The 19892-nt window shown below is 37.7% G+C and overlaps 1 protein-coding gene across 1 annotated transcript; it reads left to right on the forward strand.

The window, feature by feature from the left end:
- Nucleotides 1-7030: 7030 nt before the first annotated feature.
- Nucleotides 7031-18116, forward strand: hdac12 (histone deacetylase 12). Its single transcript, XM_038294377.1, has 9 exons — nt 7031-7152; nt 13286-13385; nt 13495-13638; nt 15575-15734; nt 15822-16018; nt 16112-16262; nt 16437-16553; nt 17782-17924; nt 18012-18116. The coding sequence occupies exons 1-9, from the start codon at nt 7031-7033 to the stop codon at nt 18033-18035; spliced, it is 1158 nt and encodes a 385-aa protein (XP_038150305.1). The 3' UTR covers nt 18036-18116.
- Nucleotides 18117-19892: the final 1776 nt, after the last annotated feature.

Raw genomic sequence — 19892 nt, forward strand, 5'->3', positions numbered from 1 at the left:
GGTTTTTCAGGAAAGTGTTGACAAAGTCAATGTTTTCAGATATAATAATGATTAAATCATGGAAATCACATCTTCTTGATTTAACTTCTTTTTCATTTTTACCTTTTTTTCAACCTTTGCTTGTAGTTATTTTTCTTTATTAAGTATTTGCATTATTGCCTTCATCTCTATTGATTGTAAATGAATCCTTGTTTTTATGGCGGTTCTCAGACTGCCTGGAGGACACAAATACCCCTTTCTGACTGGCCAAAAATCCGGTTTCAACCCAGGACTAATCAACTTTTAGTAGCTGTGGGAACAGCTCACTGGCGCTTGTCTACCAGGGTCAAACAACTCGCCAAGCGACCAGTGTTAAAGTTGCCTCGCCTCTGATCGTCATGATGTGGGAACACCAGGCCCGGTTCAAAACCAAGAATTTATGTGATACCCTTGAGTGCAAGGTACGGACATCGGTACACCACGCAAGCCACGTCTGATCTAACAAGCCGAAACAACTTTGTATAATTCCATAAACATGACGCAGCACTGGTGATAGGGATTTGGACAGAAAAAAGAACGAAACAATAAAGCACAATTACTACACCCTAGCTCCCTTACATGTTGTTCTCAATTGTTTACTTTCCTGATTTCTGTCACACTGTAGACATCAACACTAACCCAGGAATCCTCAAGCATAGCTATTACTGCCTGTTCCAAGTAAACATTATGACAAATCTAACACTATCTAAATGCTTGTTTTCATTTAAAACATAACATTGTTGCAAAATTGGCTGTCATTGAATACAAGTTTCCCCCTCGCCTTTTTATAACTGTATAACCTAATAACATAACCCTATGTTAGCAATTCCTACAGCTGAGAATATTTTGTGTTTTAAGAACTTTAATACTGAAATCTCAGAAGATGACTGCACAACTCAGCAGCCCTAACACAATTGAGAGCTACTTAACAACCTAAGGTATTTGTGTAAGGTATTCTTTGAGTAAAATGAAAGACATTCCAGACACCCCTGATAGATATATCAGTTTACATTTCCTCTTTTGTGTGGATTTTTAGTTGTAATAAACAGTTGGTCTATTAAAGAAACATATTTTTCCTTGATTGTGCAGAAACATGTAAATGTGACTTGAGGGATTTTAAACAAAATGTACAACAATCAATTTATTTCTTACAAACAGCAGTAAAATGTTGGCAGCTCCATCTCAAAGAAAGGGCAAAAATAGAAAAAAGAGCACAGGAGGATAACAAGCATTACAAAGAGAAATCTATCAGAGATGTGAACAGTCCAAGGTCAGTGGGAGTGAGAAAGGCTCAGCTTAACCACAGCTGGACGTTCTCACAAGCAAGAAAAACACAGGCTTAGCTTTTAAAGAAAAACAAGTCAGAATCAGCCAAACCTGGAGCAAAAACAATAACAGAGTGAGATTACTGTTCTTTGTCCAAAAATATCACATAACACTGAATTAATGTCCACCTCTAAAGCTTCTGAATCCCAATACCTTCAGCAAATCTTTTTATTTTTTCCCTTTTTCTTTATCCTATAAGCTTATCATTATTAAACATTTGCTGCATTGATAAAGTAGAACACGATTTATGACCAAATTCTTCACAAATCCCAGGCAAATGTTTGCATTTTGGACATAAATGGTGATTCCAACTAAACCGCTCTATCAACAACATATATAACTGGGCTTTATGACAGATAATATGATGGAAAATACCTTTAGAATTTAGTAAGGATGTATCTTGCCTCATCTTTGCACCCTGACAAAAACCTTGTAGCAAAGTTCTATAAAGCGAAGGATGAAGATGAGAATTCTGCCTCTATTGCCCTACCAGTAGTGGAATTAGTTTGGTTCTTGTGTTCCATTTAAACAAGGAAATATACTAATCATTCACAGTGATGTCACTAAACATTTATAAGAGTGTTGGCCGTCTCCGCTATTGCTGATGCATTTATATATAGATTAAATATATATCCTTCATATCCTTCACAAACTGCTTAGAGACCGTTCTAAGCAGTTTGTTAAATTTAGCAGAATATAGGTTCTTGCAGCAGCTCAAAATATTCCATTTTAAAGCAAGGCTTCGGTATAGGAGCAGACTGGCAAAGTATATGGCCAAAAGGGAATAACCAAGGTCCAAAATCAATAAAGGTTTTTTCTAAGTTACTTCGTTAAAAACAACAACAACAACAACAACAAAATTAATATAAGGAGGTTATGTTATTTTCTCCTTTCAATAATTTCCTGGTTTCTGGAAAACTGATAGATCTCATGACGAACGCATTCAACACGTTAAAATCTCACACAGCCTTCCCATCAGTTCCCATAACAATCTTCATAAAGTCTCAAAATATAACTCTTCTTACAACATTTTTATCACCCTATGATTTCAAAAAGGTTATACACATTTGAAAAAAATAATAATTGTTTCATAATAGTATCTGAGTGCAAAGCTGGGACCCCCAGAACCATAGAAATTTGCTGACAGTTTGTGTTAAAGGACAAGTCCCATTATTCAGTTGTCAGAATGACACCTGAATAATGGGACTAGGCAGTTTCTCCTTTAAAGGAATAGTACACCCAAAACATGATTAGCCTTCATTTTCTACTCACCCCCATGCTGAACAACACTCTGGAGTACTTTTTTGATATCTCAAATGCATCTGGAGATCTGGGAGGCTTCTTGCTGTCTGCTGACATTCAAATAATGGAGGTCTATGGTGCCCGAGACAGAAAGGTCCATAAAAGTCCACAAAAAACGTGTCAATATTCCTCCATACTACTCGTCCAATGTATTCCAAGTGTCCTGAGTGGGTAGCATCCAGAATTTACTCGAAACGAAGTAATTTAGAATGTTTTTAGAGCATAAACAGTAGTGTATAGGATTTCCTGAAAGCGCGCGCCGGCGCGTTCATGACGCTAAGGAAGCCGGCAGACCAAACCAGATGAAAGTGCGCATTCAGCGTCTGCTCTGCCGATAATGCAAGCGTAGAAGAAGAACTGTGCTGTTTACCTGTGCAAAGAAAGAAACAACGAAAGAAAAATGTCTGAGGACTTCAGTGTTGAGGAAGAGCATGAGTTCTTTGCCGAGCTGAATACGCACTTTCATCTGGTTTGGTCTGCCGCGGTTTCCGTAGCGTCATGAACTCGCCGGCGCGCGCTTTCAGGAAATCCTATACACTACTGTTTATGCTCTAAAAACATTCTAAATTACTTCGTTTCGAGTAAATTCTGGATGCTACCCACTCAGGACACTTGGAATACATTGGACGAGCAGTATGGAGGAATATTGAAACGTTTTTTGTGGACTTTTATGGACCTTTCTGTCTCGGGCACAATAAGGCTCGGGCACATGACGTCACACGTTGCGCGGCAGCCATATTGATAGCTGGTCAGCCCACTGTTAGCTTTCTTCTGCTAGTAGTTTGCTTAGTTTTTTGCCGTTTCATTTTACCTCTGCTGTCGTTATGGTCGCCCGTTGCTGTGTCGTAGGGTGTAGTAGCGCAAGCTGTGACTGGACGGGGAAATAAATCCCAAATGGATTGTCTTTTTACCGTTTTCCAACCTGGAGGCGTCTCAATGGAAAACAAATGTCCTCCATAACAAAGAGTCGCCGGCTAGCATGGGTCGCTGCTGTAAGACGGCCAAATATAACTTTCAACTCAATCCCTGCGTCCATGAGAGTGTGTTCCCGGCATTTTCATTCTGGTAAGTTACAGAACATACTGTTTTTATTCATGTATCATTTCAAGTTAACCGTTGTTGGCTGATCTGTAGCATGTAGCATGAGCTGAAGTAGGGTTGTGTTCCAGAGGGTTAGCCAGGTCCACTGAAACACAAAACAGTTGTCCTACTCTGTTTATTTTGTCATTAATAGTTTATAATAGGGTTAATAGTTTTGGTTGTTTCACCAGGAAAGCCAGTAGATACATTTTTGATGTTTTACGTTAGTGCCAGCACCTAGTCTTATCACCACAACAAACACCACACCATGTTGAGACGGTAGCTTACCTTGGCTCTGATGACTGTGTTCTCATTCGGCTTGATAACTTCCATGTCATGAACTTTTCCATCTGTCAGCTGTTTGTAAGCCTCTAGCGACTTGTAGCAGCGAAACTCTTCATGTGTGTAGGCACTGACGCCACACACTAGATACGAAAATACGTCCTCCCTCGCAAACGGCGGTAGAAATTCTTCCCCAACGCACCACTCCTTGCTTTCTACTTCGTAGGGATCAAGTCCGTTTATGAAGCCCATCTTTTGCAGATAACGGTCCCTGGCTTCCCTCTGCAGTGTGTCTCGGTATATTCCGCATCCTTTCTTCGCTTTTAACATCGCTGTTTACTCATCTTTCTGCTCTGTCTCTATGCTGTTTTAGCTGTTTTACCGTAGCAACTAGCTACCAATATGGCGGCGTACCCAGAATGCAACGCGCTGTGCCCGAGCCTTATTGACCTCCATTATTTGAATGTCAGCAGACAGCAAGAAGCCTCCCAGATCTCCAGATGCATTTGAGATATCAAAAAAGTACTCCAGAGTGTTGTTCAGCATGGGGGTGAGTAGAAAATGAAGGCTAATCATGTTTTGGGTGTACTATTCCTTCAAGCAGACATCTTCAATTTTTTTACCCGTTGCTTAATTCTTGAACTAATTAGTTCTAATCTTTTATAGGCATATATTTCTTAGGTTGTTTTTTGTGCATATTCTTTTTTACTTTGTATTAATTAATGTATTTGGTCTCTATTGTTTTGTCCTGCATACTTTAAAATGACGAATATACCTCTATGAACTTGAGTAAAAGTTACATCTGAACAAAATTACATTCTGTGTTGCTTGTTTCTCTCCCCCTTTGCATTAAAATCTGTATAACTACAGCTGTTAAGACAAGACAGACGAAGTATCTGTGATCTTCCTATGGCACAGTGAGATTAAAGTGAATGAAGCCAGCTGTGTTTTGCTGAAACATGTGCCAGGTTTGCCTGCCAGCATTTGAGTGTGTTATTTTTACATGGAGAAAGAGCAGTTTGTTAAAGCAACAAAGACCAAAAACTCTAATCTAGGCGCAGTGCATCAGGAACAATTACAGAAATCGACCTGTTTTTATAGACCGATAGCCCCTCACGCTGTGCTCTAACAGGTTTGTTTATGCCGTTTTATGCAGTTCTCTTATGCAATGTGAACTGCACAGAGAACTGTGGCAACAGTCAAATACAATCCAAAACTATAGCATCGTCAAAAAAAAACATTCCAGCAATTCCACAGTCTGACTCAACATCTCTGTTGCTGTTCGACTCGCCTTCAGATTCCATCATGCCGCAGATCTTGGGCAGATGTTATGAATTATCACCTCTGTCTGTAGCTTCAATCTCTAGCAAAGCGGCTTCCCAGGCGTCACACAGATATTGCTTGTGTAAGATAACACATTTTGTGTTTCTTTCAGACTGAGCAGTAAAAATAATCCTGGGTTCAGCTTTAAACGTTTATTTATGGACTCTAACTGAACATAGTCACACAGTTTGATATCTTAATGTCATAATACGTGCTAAATTCAAATGATAGTATGCAATCAGTACTATTTCATAAATGTATTGTTAAACATTCTCGTTAAAATCCCCTAGCTAGGTGATATGCTAAAGTTAAGAGACTTATTTAATGCCTTTAAATCAAACTATCAGACTATAAATATTCATATAAATCTTCAAAATTTCATGATATATTTTTTTTTGCTTAACATGGATTCTGAACAAATAACTAGGAAAACTATTTAAAAAAATCCATTAGATGCATCAAACCTATTCCATTACTTACTTATTTTGATTTTCATTTCATCTTTCCTTATATATTGTGATGTCAGGACATAGGTACAGACACAGCTTCATTACTTTTAGATTTATAAATAGACTTGGACAAACTTTGTTCTTTTGTATACACAGAGCGTATACAAACTGAAATTACGATGCTTACAGCTTACAACATGAAATGAACATTACCATTTTATAAAGTGCAGCAGTGATCAGAATGTAAAGAGTGTAGGATAAAATGAAACCAGTTTAAAAGTATTGGTGCAAAAGGTCATTAAGATAGAAAGGTTTCAGTGCAATGCAAAATAAATTTGGTGCAAAATGCAGTAGAACATTGAGTTGTTTCCTATTTAAAAGGGTTATAAATAAACAATGTGATTACTTAAAGTCTTGCCTACAGTGTAGCAGAGATGGGGGATCTGAAGTCAACAAGTCATTTCTAAGTCATGTATTTGTTCCGCTCAGCAATGGAACCCGGTAAGTCGGATCTGCATGGTTTGATCCACTCTGCAGATGGGACTCACCTGGTTCAGTGGCTGGTTAGAAGAAATATAAAAGAAATGACTTGTTGGCTCCAGATCCCTCACCTCTGCAGAGTAGTATTATAATTGTGTATTTCTCGAAAACCTATTAGAATTGGCACATGTGGCAGCCAGCACATGGCCCTCTGCTTTGCTAATTTGGTAAAAAGCGCGGGATTATGTTTGCTGCAGAAATTTTCATAAAAGTAAAAAAAAATCATTAGAAAGATTTCCATGGTAATATTTAGGAACAAGTTACTCTAGAAAGAACAACATGAGCACAAATCATCATGTAATCAGACATGCCGCTGTAGATTTTCAAAGTTGAACTGCAGGGCTTTGTTGGAAGCATTTACTGTATCTGTCTGAATTATTTTAAAGTATTTAATAAAAACCCCTCTAGAGGAAGAAGTGGTTACAGCATCATTTAACACAAGGGTGTCTCATCCCTCTTGACAGCCCATGACAGAGATACAATAGGGCAAAGTAATCTGTCAGATATTCGCAAACAATGAGGGATAACAGAGAGTAAAGAGGATATAATTTCCAGCGCTCATGAATGAAGAGATGTAAACACCATCTACAGTGAGTGGAAATTACAGGGTAGCGCACACAGTCTGACTCTCTTGTTTGTCTCTTCTTATAGGAGGAAAGAGACGTGAGGGAGAAAAAAAATCAATGTGACTGAGGGATTGCCTCTGAGGAATGAGGCAGTCACAGTCACACACCAAGAGCAGCTACATATTAATTCCCTCCAACAACAGCCCCTGTCCTTACCTGCTGCAACATGCTCTGCCAGGCCTCGCAAATTCCTTCCGCTCAGTGCCGTGAGGTGGAGGGTGAGGACGACTGAGGGGTTTGTGGGCTTGACGTTGAGATTGTGATGTTGTGTAATTGACAGGTATGATCAAATTCAATGTCTGAAGCAAACATTACACCACCCAATACCATTCTGCACTGAGACGGCAAACATGCTGCTTTCTGGAGCATGAAAATACCTGCCAGCTTGGCGGTATTATTTAGAAGTGACACAGCTATTCATGTGGTTAAATACACAGTGTGCATTTTAGATAAAAATCAATCCAGTGTATAAGATACATGATACAAGACAAATACACAGACTTCATTAGCTTTTACAGCCTTCAATGGGATGTATCAAATGACAGGTTTTATTGGGGTGGAGGGGCGCAGCTTTGAAGAACCAATAAAAAAAAAATAAAGCTGATTTATTTTGCATACTGAAAAGAAATAATATTAGATCAACACTCAACAGCTGTCAGCTTCTTTGTTGTGATGGCAGTGAATGAGATGCAGCGCTGCTTTACAAACAGCTGCCCTAAAGCAATCTACAGAACACAACTCTGATCCTAATACACTAAATTTTTTTTATGTTTTATTTTACAGATTAAAATGTAAAAACAAATATGATGCAAATTTTTTGCGGCCAGAGTTTATTTTGAATCTTTTTTTGCACAATTTGGCAGACTGATAGCTCCTCCTAGGTTTACCCCACCTCTCTTGAATGTATTGCTGGAAACAGGCACCAGTCAGAAGCTTCATGTTAGTAAGATTTATCCGTTTTAAAATCAGTTTTGCTGTCAGGATCGCTGAGTATTTGGAACACCAAATTTTGTCAGAATCAAACTGTTATAAATAATCAAAGCATTTGTGGAACCGCAATCTCAAGTGTATCATGAATTTGAAACATGAAACGTTTGAGTCACTGTCCACATTTTTTGATTACCATTAACTGAGAGGATGAAGATCAAAAAGGGCTCCCTGTGTCAAAGTCAAAGTGACAAAAAATGTCAGCGGCCCCCATAAATTAAATCCAAATGCCCTCAAGAGAAAAAGCCTTTTTGATAAAAAAGAAAAAACTGCCTAGTACACATCAGGGCTTCTCCTAAAATAGTTAAAGCAAGATTTAAACCAAAACTCCATGAGTGAATGCAACCTTCTGAACAAAATTGATCCACTTTAATTTGCTAGATTTGAAACATAAGATAAAAATGCAATTTCCAAAATTGTATTGTTTAGCTAAAATCCTTCCGCTTGATTGCTTTAATGAGCACCTCATTTTAGATTGTTAATATTCTGTCAGCCTTTGTCCCTGGAAGAATATAAAATTAAAGAGCACAAAGTATGTTTAGCAAGATCTTTAATGAAGACAAAGTTCACAGGACTTATTGGAAAAGAGGATTTGCAGGAAAAAACAAAGAGCAGAGTAAAGAGCCTAGGTGTTGATAAATTAATATAACCTTCAACATTTCTTCAAAGCTGCACAATTGCTGTGTCAAAATTAATTGGAAACCTCTATTTGTGAAGCGAGTGCTGCCTCCTTCATCTCTCTTTATATTTGAAACGCCTTTTAAAAGAGCAGGAATCAGTAATTGAATTTAGCTTTCTAATCTCCTTTCTCTATTATGCATAGATTTCTCCTCTGCACCTGGGGCCAGCACACTTGCTTTTTTTTTTTTCCCCGCTCTCTTATCTAACTGTGAGTACATACGCTTTCCCCCAGTGGGGGTTAAGCTAATCCCGCTCTCCCAAGCTCATCAGACCCACACACACACACACACGGAAGATCCCCGGAGACGACAGTAAGCCAGACAGTGCCTTGAGCTACCTGCCAGAAACGTAAAACAGGGGGAAGGAGAAGTGAACCCAGACACAAAAGCAAGAATCATGCTTTGGTGTTTCATGAGATTTTAGTATTCGATTACTTAACAGCATCTTTCATATTGAATAAAGTGGATGCTGAAGTGCAAAGTCATGAAGGCAGAGACACTCTGGGTACAGACAGAAAAATAAGAAAGGAAGCTCAGTGAATTTAAGGAAGCACAGGTTTCTTCATACCTGTCTATACATCAAGAGGGATGAGCGATTTGTCACGGCTTGAAATCTGAGAAATCCGAGTGTAAAACAAGCTTTTATGATTGCTTGCCTCAAAAGCAGGGTATGAAATACTTAATTGAATAATCAATGTAACTAACTTCCATAGAAGTCTTTAACTCTGTCTGGCTTTATTGAAATCACTCTGCATATGAATCATCATAGGAAGGAGGAATTTAAAATGGACTCAAAGTGAAAACAATGAAGGCTGTACAGTTTATCTTATCTACACTGCATGAGTTCCCATCTGATATGAACCAGGGACCTGAGCAGGCGGTCTCAGCACACAGGATGACAGAGAATAGACAAATACCTGAGGAACAAAAACACAGAGATTTGCTGGCCCTCAAAAGACAAATCAAAAATGTATAAGTAAAAGTAAGAGCTGCATGGTGGCACAGTTTGTAGCACTGCTGCCTTGCAGCAAGAAAGTCCTGGGTTTGATTCCAGGGTCTTTTTTCATGGAGTTTGCATGTTCTCACTAACTAATCATACGATAGACCAAATAAATGAACATGATAGTGAAAGAGAAGGAAAAAAAATTTTTAAATTAGAAAAAAGGGTTTTCTGTTAAGAAAAAAACAAAGTGGAATTTTTTTGCGCATTTGTATCTAACCCCCTCTTTACTTATATACTCCTGAATAAAATGTAGTACATGTACTGTTAAGACGATGTTCTGAAGTTATTTAATATCTACACTGTTGTGCTGTTTTTCATTCAAAGCATTTCTTAAATAGTCAGTAGATGTTCTGCAAATAGGATTCAGTTGGGCGTTTTTTATTCCTTATCTTTCTTTGTACCACTTGAGATACTTCAGCTATTGACAAATTTGTTTTGCACTTGTCACCTCCCCACAGAAAAAAAATTCAATTAATATTAGCAGTAAAATATTTGACTTCTTTTATTAAACAAAAATAAACCAGGGAATTATTTTAATTAGGCAAAAAAAAAAAAAAAAACTCAAACTGATCAACCTAAATCCAGAGGCTGTTAGGTTTTAATTACATTATTCAGTTACATAACTATCATGAAAAAATAATTTAAGGACCGCATCATACTTTTTATTCTTCCTTTAGTAATATTGAAATATAGCATTGCTTTTCGGAAGGCAGGACAGAGGACCCAGAATTCAAGGCCGGACAGTGGAATAATTCAAAACATTTATTTAAAATATACAGAAGTGGAGCTGGCTGTGGGCGCGTGGTACAAGAGGCTGCGGCTGGGCACCAACCATAACTGACAACTCTGGAAGATGATTATCCATGTGAGTCACTTACCTGGTTTAACAGTTCAGTCCATCTCCATTTAACGAGGAAGGATCCAGCCGGTGGGCTGCTAAGAAAATGCGGCTGCAGCCGCAAAGAGTGTCCCATGCTGCAACCCCAGAGAACATGCATGAGTCCGAGACAGGTCAGGGATCGAATCAGAACAGGAACAGACAGATCCAAGGTTCCAGGAATCCATAGATCATTCAGGCAGGTTCAGGATTTCAAGAGCCCATGAGAGAGTTCATGCAGAACGTTCAGATGGGAACAGACACGCTCAGTAGTTGAGAGGCAGAACAAGGCGTGATATCAGGGAAAAGCTATACTACTTTAAATCTACCTCCTTACACTGAGTCAAAACAGGAACAGGGCACGCTCAGTGGATAAGAGACAGGACATGATCAGGAACTCTAAGACAAAACTAAAAACCTATGTCATCACTGGCCTCTGAGAACGAGGACATGAACTAGAGACTCAGCAATGATGTTAACCTTAATGATCTGTCCCCAATAGTTGGGACTATGTCGTATATAAAGAAGCAGGAGCAGGTGGATTAGATGAGTGGTAATTGGAAACCGGGCAGAGTTAGACAGGTGAAAGAAATGAGCAATTAGGCCAGCTACTAGAGCAGTAATCATGACATTGCTGCTCTTAATATTTTCACTTACTCTTTCAGCCTAGGTTCAATAATGAATAACCAGATTGTTTTAAACAAACATGTGCCAGACACACATAATTAAGTTTTTAAAAAATGAATATTTATGTTTCTAGACAAGATTTGATTTTTCTTTTTAATTAATATTACTTCTACCCGCTTAGCCTGCCGTGCAACTGGATGTCTACTGACTACAGAGTAAACAGTATGAACTGTCACTGGAGGTACTTTACATATTTATATTACAAACTGTAAATATGGGTTTCATCAGGTTCATGTTGAGGCCATTTCATTTTGAAAAGTTTTTCGTAATTATATTAGTTATTTGTATTGATCCCTTTTTAAACCTCAATCTTTTAAATTTCACAATTTGCACAGAATTTCATATACTTAACAGCTTTGTAACATTCATTGAAATACCATTGTTTACACAGTACTCCTTGTCACCAAATACTCGCGACATTTCATATATGGCTACCTCTGATTTTTACTTAAGCAAAGTATAATGAAACAATGCTTTTAAGCATAATTTTGGGGAACTACACCTAAACCAAAACATTTTTAATACGTGAAAAAAATGCGTCTACAAATGTAATACTGAACGACTTCTGTAGTGATGAATAATAGACAGTAGAGGGCGACAAAGCATCACAACACAAAGCTATAGGGCAGGGGTGCTCAAGTCCAGTCCTGAAGAGCTACCATCCTGTAACTTTTAGATGCTTCTCTTCTCTAGCACACCTGAATCTAAAGCCTCAATCCCCTCATTTAGCTCAGCAGAGGTGTGGTAACGAGCCACTCATTTGATTCAGGTGTGTTAAAAATGGTTTCATCAAAAAGTTGCAGGATAGTAGCTCTTGAGGACTGGACTCGAACACCCCTGCTATAGGGTTATTTATACTCCGTGGCTTAAGATGGCTGCAGCGAGAAAGATACCTTAAGAACAGTAAATAGAAAAAAAAAATCATCTTTTTTATTTTATTTCATTTATTTATTTATTATTATTTTTTTTTCTTTTGTGGGAGAATTATCCACACTCCATACCGGTAGATGGCGGTAATGTACATCAATAAGTTGCTTGCCAACCGCCATAAAAAAAGAAGAAGAAAAATGCCTTGTTAGGTAAGTGTCTTTTATTCACGATCAGAAATGCATCAATAAACTTGTTGGAGAAGTCAGAGGTGCCAGAATTCTGTACAGTGGAGACCTGCTAATTAACTGCAGAGACAGCGCCCAGCAAGGCAAAGCAATACGTATTAACAAAATTGACGGGATAAGAGTTCAGTGCAGCCTAATGGAGAACAAAAAGATCAGCAGGGGAGTCATTGGAGGAGTTCCTCTGAAAATTTCTGAAAAAGAGATTCTGGAAAACATAAGCGGTGCAAAAGTAAAAGAAGTAAAACGGTTAAAAACAACAAGAAACGGAGAAAGATCTGACAGTTTATCTGTACTAATTAAATTCGAGGAAGAGCAATTACCAAGCAAAGTATTCATCGGTTACATCAGTTACAATGTCAAAATCTACAATCCACCACCATTGAGATGTTTCAAATGTCAAAAATTCGGACACATTGCAGCAGTTTGTAAAGGGAAACAGAGGTGTGGAAGGTGTGCAGGAGAACATGAATATGGTAAATGTGGAAAAGAAGCTAAAATAAAATGCTGTAATTGTGGTGGAGAACATACTGCTGCTTATCGCGGCTGTGAAGCAAGCAAAAGGTCTGAAGAAATAAAAAAAATGAAATTTGAGCTTGGAATAACTTATGCTGAAGCTGCAAAAAGGATCCCATCTCAGTCAGAAAAACCCAAACCTACAGTTCAACACACGGCAAATTTCAAACCTCTAGAGAAATCTCCAAAAATTGATGAAGACTCACTAATTGTTAAAAAGACAAATTTTGTTCTTTTCATGGTGGAAGTGATTAATTGTACTGCTCAGACGACAAAAAAAACAGAAAAAATCAAAATAATAGTGAAGGCTGCAGAAAAATATCTGGATGTTAAAGATATGAACTGGGAGATGGTTGGAAGCATGATGGAAAGACCAATGGGACCATCAGAAACTGGCAGAGGTACGATGACCTAGAGTAAATTAAAATTATACGGGCAAATGTAATTTAGTATAATTTAGTATTATGTGGGTTTAAGTTCCTGCATGAAGATAATATTTTCCCAAACACGTCGCAATAGAATCGGAGGGCTTTTTGGAGTCGCTCTCTTCTCTGGTAGATTTTTCCACGCGGAGCTCGTAAGAACCAAAGATTTGATTGAATAATTTACAGATTGTTGCAAAAACAGTGAAGCAAGAGTTATGTTTCTGTTCCAGCCTATAAGTCTAACTGCTGTCTGCCCCTCAGATCAGATCCGAATCCAGCGCACTGCCTGTAATTCATCACAGCAAGTATGTGTGCGAGCTTCCCTCTAACCACAGGTTCCCAATGGCAAAGTTCCCAAGAGTTTTACACTTTTTACTGCAAGACCAAGTCATCACAGAGGAACAGGTGACAACAATAATAATAATTACTATTATTATAATCATCCACAACTCTTTCTCTCTCTCTCTCTCTCTCTCTCTCTCTCTCTCTCTCTTCTTCTTTTTTTTTTTTTTTTTTTTACAAGGAAAACTACTTTTTGTTAATTTATTCTTAACATGCAGGTGTCCAGGCTTATAAAGGTCTTTATCACCTCTTAACAAAAAGTAGTTTATTCAAATGTACTAAAAGTGCACTAATTTCATACTTAAAATCAGGCAGTGCACTTAGAGTTTACTTATTCTAAACTATATTTCATATACTTAACAATAGTATAGTCAAGTGTACTTGACTATACTACTGCTTACTAAAGTATACTTTAGTAAACTTAAATGTTGCATACTTCAAGTACACTAAAAGTACATTGTTCGGGTATACTTTCTAAACTTATACTTCAGTATTCTTAATAGAATTTACTTCAAGTATACTACTTTTTGCTAAGGGACTGGCTGCTTTTCTCACCAATTTTCATGCTTATTTATTGTACCTAACTATTTATAGTGCATCTGTTTGAGTTTAGAGTGAAAAGTTTCCTGTAAGGAACAGGAAGCCTATAGAATAACACACATCTAAACTAAAATAAAAATAAAAAACTGGTATAGGGCCACATTAAATCTTTTATGAACTCTTTTAATGTTAATCATACACAGGGGCGGAGCTAGATGGGGGGCCATGGCCACCCTTTGCCAACATTTTTTCCCCTTCTAATACAGATGGTGGCAGCAGTAAAACTCTCAAGTGGAATATTCATTTCAATTTTTCATATATTACTCACTATTTTTTCATGTATAATTTCTTCACAATAAAAACACTGTGGTTAATTATGAACATCAATATACTAACTTTAAAGATTCAGAACTAGATTTTGTGTTATATGGGGTAAAGAGAAAATTATGTGTCTCTGCAAGTCATCTAGGAGTGTTCAGTGAAATCATAGATAAATAACTATTTTAATAAAAACATATTAAATAATCAATGTATGTAGATATTTGTACTTGTAAATATCAATTTTATGCAGAATGATTATTGATAAAAGTAGGTAAGTAATGACAATAAAAAAATTATGTTTGCCCCAGAGCTCAAACCTGAAAGTATTTTATCCACTATACCTTTTATCTAGAAAGCACAGGTGTTTAAATATATGCGTCTATTTTTTTGGCAAAGGCTGTAGGAAAGTATAGTTTGTCTTATCTTTGGCTTGACCGTGAGGTTCTGGCGCCTGTCCACTTTCGGCCATCCCTCAGTGTACATTGGTTATTGCCTGGCCACCCTTATAAAAATTTTCTGGCTACGCCTCAGATCATACATTGGCAGGCACCAAAATTTGAACATGCACTTATGTTGGACTATATATTTTAACCTTCCATCTGGTTTTATTAAATAACTGGCATATTCTAGTGCCTAAATAGCCTGCTGAAGAAAACACAGTCGACATTTCAATTCAATTCAGTTTATTTCTATGGCGCCAATTCACAACATGTCATCTCAAGGCACTTTACGGGTCCCCAGATCATCCAGTCAAATTGATTCAAAGTTTTCTATCTAAGGAAAACCGCCTGATTGCATCGACTCATTGACTTGAATGCAATCCCTCACACAAAGCATGCATGTAGCGACAGTGGAGAGGAAAAAAACCCTTTTAACAGGAAGAAACCTCCAGCAGAACCAGGCTCAGTGTGAGCGGCCATCTTCCGAGGCCGACTGGGGTTCAAGGAGACGGAAGCAGAGATACAAAAAGCAGCTGTAACAGTTGACATAACAGCAATACTTTGCAAATGTTCACATGCCTTGAGTTTTTACAGATTTTAGTAGAGCTAACACAAGGTAGTGCTCAGGGGATATAAAAATCAGAATGGGAAAATTAGGGAAATTTTCTGTTCATTTGCATCTCCGTCCTCCACAGTAGGTGTGGATTCCAGAGATTGCATCGAAGGATTTGCTCAGTGGTGTGCACTCTGAGGATTACCTGAACAACTTTTTAAATGGGAGAATAAATGAGCAAGAACAGCGAAGGACAGGATTCCCCTGGAGCGAGGGCATTGTGCAGAGGTGTCGATATGAAACGGGTAAGAAGGACAACGGTTGTGCAATAGACCCAACTACTTACATATATTTTATAGAGATGCTCTTAACCACACTGAGTCTCCTGATAGGTGGGACTGTTCTTGCTGTTGAAGTTGCTCTGCAGAGGGGTCTGGCATGCAGCACGGCAGGGGGAACCCATCATGCTTTTCCCAGCTACGGCTCAGGGTTTTGTCTCCTCAATGACTTAGCAGTAGCAGCCAAATACATCAATGACAGTTCACCAAGGAAAAGGAAAGTTCTAATCGTGGATTTGGATGTGCATCAGGTGAAGTTTAAGTCCTTTTTGCATCAATACCACCATTAAGTTTCATTTTATAGCATCAACTTTTCCCTAACCTCTATGTTTTTTGCCCTGCAGGGTGACGGCACTGCCTTTATATTCAAAGAAGAGCCTTCCGTATTTACGTTTTCGGTGCACTGTGGGAAAAATTTTCCCATCCGCAAACAACAGAGTGACCTGGATATCAGTGTGGACGATGGGATGGAGGATAAGGACTATCTCTCCACAGGCAAGTTCACAAACACCATAATTATGTATCTTAAATTCTACAGCAAGTTTATGTGGTGATGTAAAATGTGAACTTGTACTAAAAAGCAGAGAAACATTGTAACTTTAAAATACAGTATTGATTTTATTTATTAATGGTTTAAATAAACCATATTTCTGATTCTGTCATCAACAGTTGCACACCACCTTCCCTGGCTGCTTCAGACTTTTCGTCCAGACTTGGTTCTGTATGACGCCGGTGTTGATCCACATTGGGAGGATGAACTCGGAAGACTCCGTCTAACAGACCAAGGTACGTTTTTCTTCTCGCTTTCATTCAGATACCTTTACACACTCCTGAAATGTTCCAGAAGAACACAAAAGACATAAGCCAATTTTCTACATCTCAGCAATAAAATGTTTTGGGCATCAGAAGATGAGATGTTGCAAATGATCTCAGGTAGCCTCACATCTTATAAGCCAATTGATTGATTGACTATGTATTTTTTTTTTATATTATGAGTATTACACAGGGTTGTTGCACAGGGTGTTTACATGAGTAAAAATTATTTATATATATATATAGTTATTGCACTGGGTGTAAAATAGTAATTACACATTATACATTGCAAAAGTTATGGTCGTTTTAGTGTCGCAATTGTTTTGAAGCAGTTGATCCTTTTCTTGATTTTTGCTAATATGGGTAATAAAACCCATTAGCTTTAATAATAGCCCCATAAGCTCTGTGGACAGATGCTGACCTGGCACTAACTTCTACATATAAACAGCTGCAAACGCCAATTCACTGCAATAGAAAAATACTCTGATGTGCTAAATGCAAAAAAAGCCTGAACCAACAGGTTTCTTAGCTTACTTTGATAAGTAGAGCTCAATATTTCTTTTCGGGGCTGTTTTTGTATTAGTATTAAAATATATAGAAACAGTGTTCAAATTATTTTATCTATACCTTCCTGCCATGAGAGGTCATTAATTATTTATTTATTGTTGGAACAGAAACAGCTTCCCACCATATGAGAGAACAGCTGCTGTCAAACAGGATTTGACTCATTTAAAACAAACAAAAGATTTCCAAAGGTCACCTTTAGCATCTCATGTTGGTAACTTAGCATTGCTAGCTGCCAACCTGTTTCTCTGTATTCCATAAAGAATACGAACCCTCATTCTGGAGATTTCCATAAGCATTAGAATTGAGCAGCTTTGCTGCAGTATATGTTCTGCTATCGGCTGCTCCACCGATCTGTAGGAACATTAAACAGCAAAGTACAAATGTTTCGTGTTTCCTCTGATCGCATTTTCAAGTCCATCAGTTAGATCTAAAACAGGTTTGCTTCGGTTTTCACCCTGCAGTTATGATTTTCACACTCAATAGTGTTTTTGTTAGAGCAACTTTTTGGCGTGTTCAAGTGTGTGCTCCACTCATCGGAAAGATTTTAGAGTTTTTGACCCCTTTAAAGATCGTCATACCTGAGTTTGGTCACCAGATGATCTCCAAGAGCCGTACTGATAACAGTTTCTTCTAGGGCTTTACCAGAGGGATCTTTATGTGATGAAGACTGCGGTGAGCGCAGGTGTTCCTGTCGCTACCGTTATTGGCGGAGGATACTCTAGAGACATCGACAAACTGGCCCTCAGACACTCCATTGTCCACAGAGCAGCTTCTGAGGTGAAAAACTATCAGCTGTTTTAAGAAAGAATCATTTTTGCAGATAAAATGAGTGGTTATTGTATTTTTTTGTTCTCACTCTTTCAGGTTTGGAGGGAATACGGAATGTGAAACTGTGTCAAAGACCTTTTAAACTTTGACGTTTTGGAAAAAACAACAACTTTGGAATGGATTAAATAAAGTCGTCCCCCTGTGGCTGAAATTTTACTTTTCTTTTTAATTAAACACATTGCTGCAAACATAAAAAGATTTCTCATATAACAGCTGATATTGTATAAAAACAAGTCTTGGGAAAAATTGCAGAATTCAGTTAACTGATGCCTCTACTTCCACTAAAGCTTTTTTGACTTGTGGACAGCCTCTATATATGCTTCTTATGTAATAGCCTTAAATTAAGAAATGTCTTAAAAGGTCTAATTCAATAAAACGTAGGTTCCCCATTCTTATAAACATTTTAAAAAGAGGGACCAAGGTGGGATTGTAGCAGAGAAGCCTCCCAATCCAGACCCGCAGACCTTTGCTGCATGTCTCCTTGCCTGTCATCAAGGCCCTTACCGGGCCAAAGCTACATAATTGGGGAAAAAAACAACAAAAAATAGCTAGAATATGGTATTAATGGTAAAGATGTTTTGATGCTTATCAAACTTGATTTTTTTGAGAGATATTTACAGTATCTGATATTCCAGAGGAGTCGTGACCCAAAAAGTTGGAAGCATTTCTAATGCTCATTAAATGGTCCAGTAGCTAAATGAATGCTGGCTAAGTATCAGGAAGGACACACAAATGGAACCTCGATGCCTGAGGCGAAAGTCATTAAGTCAGAATCCTTAAACTCTGCTCTTCAGTAGCATCTTTATTGCTTCATTTGAATTCCTTAGCAGTCGAATATGCGGGGAAATTCTCATTTCCATTTCACACTTTTTAGGCCATAGACACAGCAGAGTGAGAACCAAAAAAGAAAAATTGTAAGATTCAAAACAGTAACTGCACAAAACTGGTGGTGTTACTTCAGTTCTGACTGTGCTAACTCATTAACCTCTCAGACTTATTCATTTATTATTATCCTTTACTTATACAAGTAAAAAAACAAATGCAGTCTCTGGTCTTTTTGTAAATTTTCCAGGAAATACAGGCTACTTATTTAGATTGTGTCACTGTTCTGCTCTGATTATGTGAACAGATATCCCTCATCTGTGTGCATTGCTATTCACTGGCATGTAGAATAAGAGAACAGACAAAGGGGAGATCTATATAGAAAGTTTCAAGTCAGAATGTCTACAAGCATGCAATGATTTAGCAGCAGCTTAGAAAGCTTAACACCAAAAAAAAAAAAAAAAAAAACAGTGATTGAATACATCTAATCTCTTTAGGTATTGGTAATTATGTTCAAATACAGTGTGTTATCAAAAAAAAAAAACACAATATAAACGTATTATATGGATCTTAATTAATCTTAAATTGTTAAATGTACCAAATAAGGCAAATGCTTATCTGGAATAAGATGTTTTTTAATACTGATCAGATCATGTCTAAATAGCACAAATATTCAAACTGAAAAAGCAGGGGTACTAATACGATGTCTTGTTGGACGCCTTTGGATTCCTGACAAAAATATTCATGAGAAATTGTCTTTTATGCGCTCTGATAAATACTTAATGACTGCAACATAATTATGAGCAAAATAACTGAATAAGAGCAAAGACATTAAGAATGATAAAGTACCCATACTACATTGATCCACACACACTTTTATTAAAAAGAAATGCATTCTTCTTGGCACAATGACAAAATATAAGCATTTAAACATTTAAGTGTCACTTTTTTCATGCCATGTATTGACATGAAGCAGTGACATGGTAGTGGTACAGTGCAATGTTTCATTCACAGTTAATGAGGCAGTTTATTTGCTGAATTTTGCAGCTCGTTATGAGACATTATGCAGCTGTTTCTGATATCAGCATCTAACAC

This window comes from Cyprinodon tularosa, unplaced genomic scaffold (assembly GCF_016077235.1).
Source record: "Cyprinodon tularosa strain WSP-4 unplaced genomic scaffold, ASM1607723v1 ctg34, whole genome shotgun sequence".
Taxonomy (NCBI): Eukaryota; Metazoa; Chordata; class Actinopteri; order Cyprinodontiformes; family Cyprinodontidae; genus Cyprinodon; species Cyprinodon tularosa.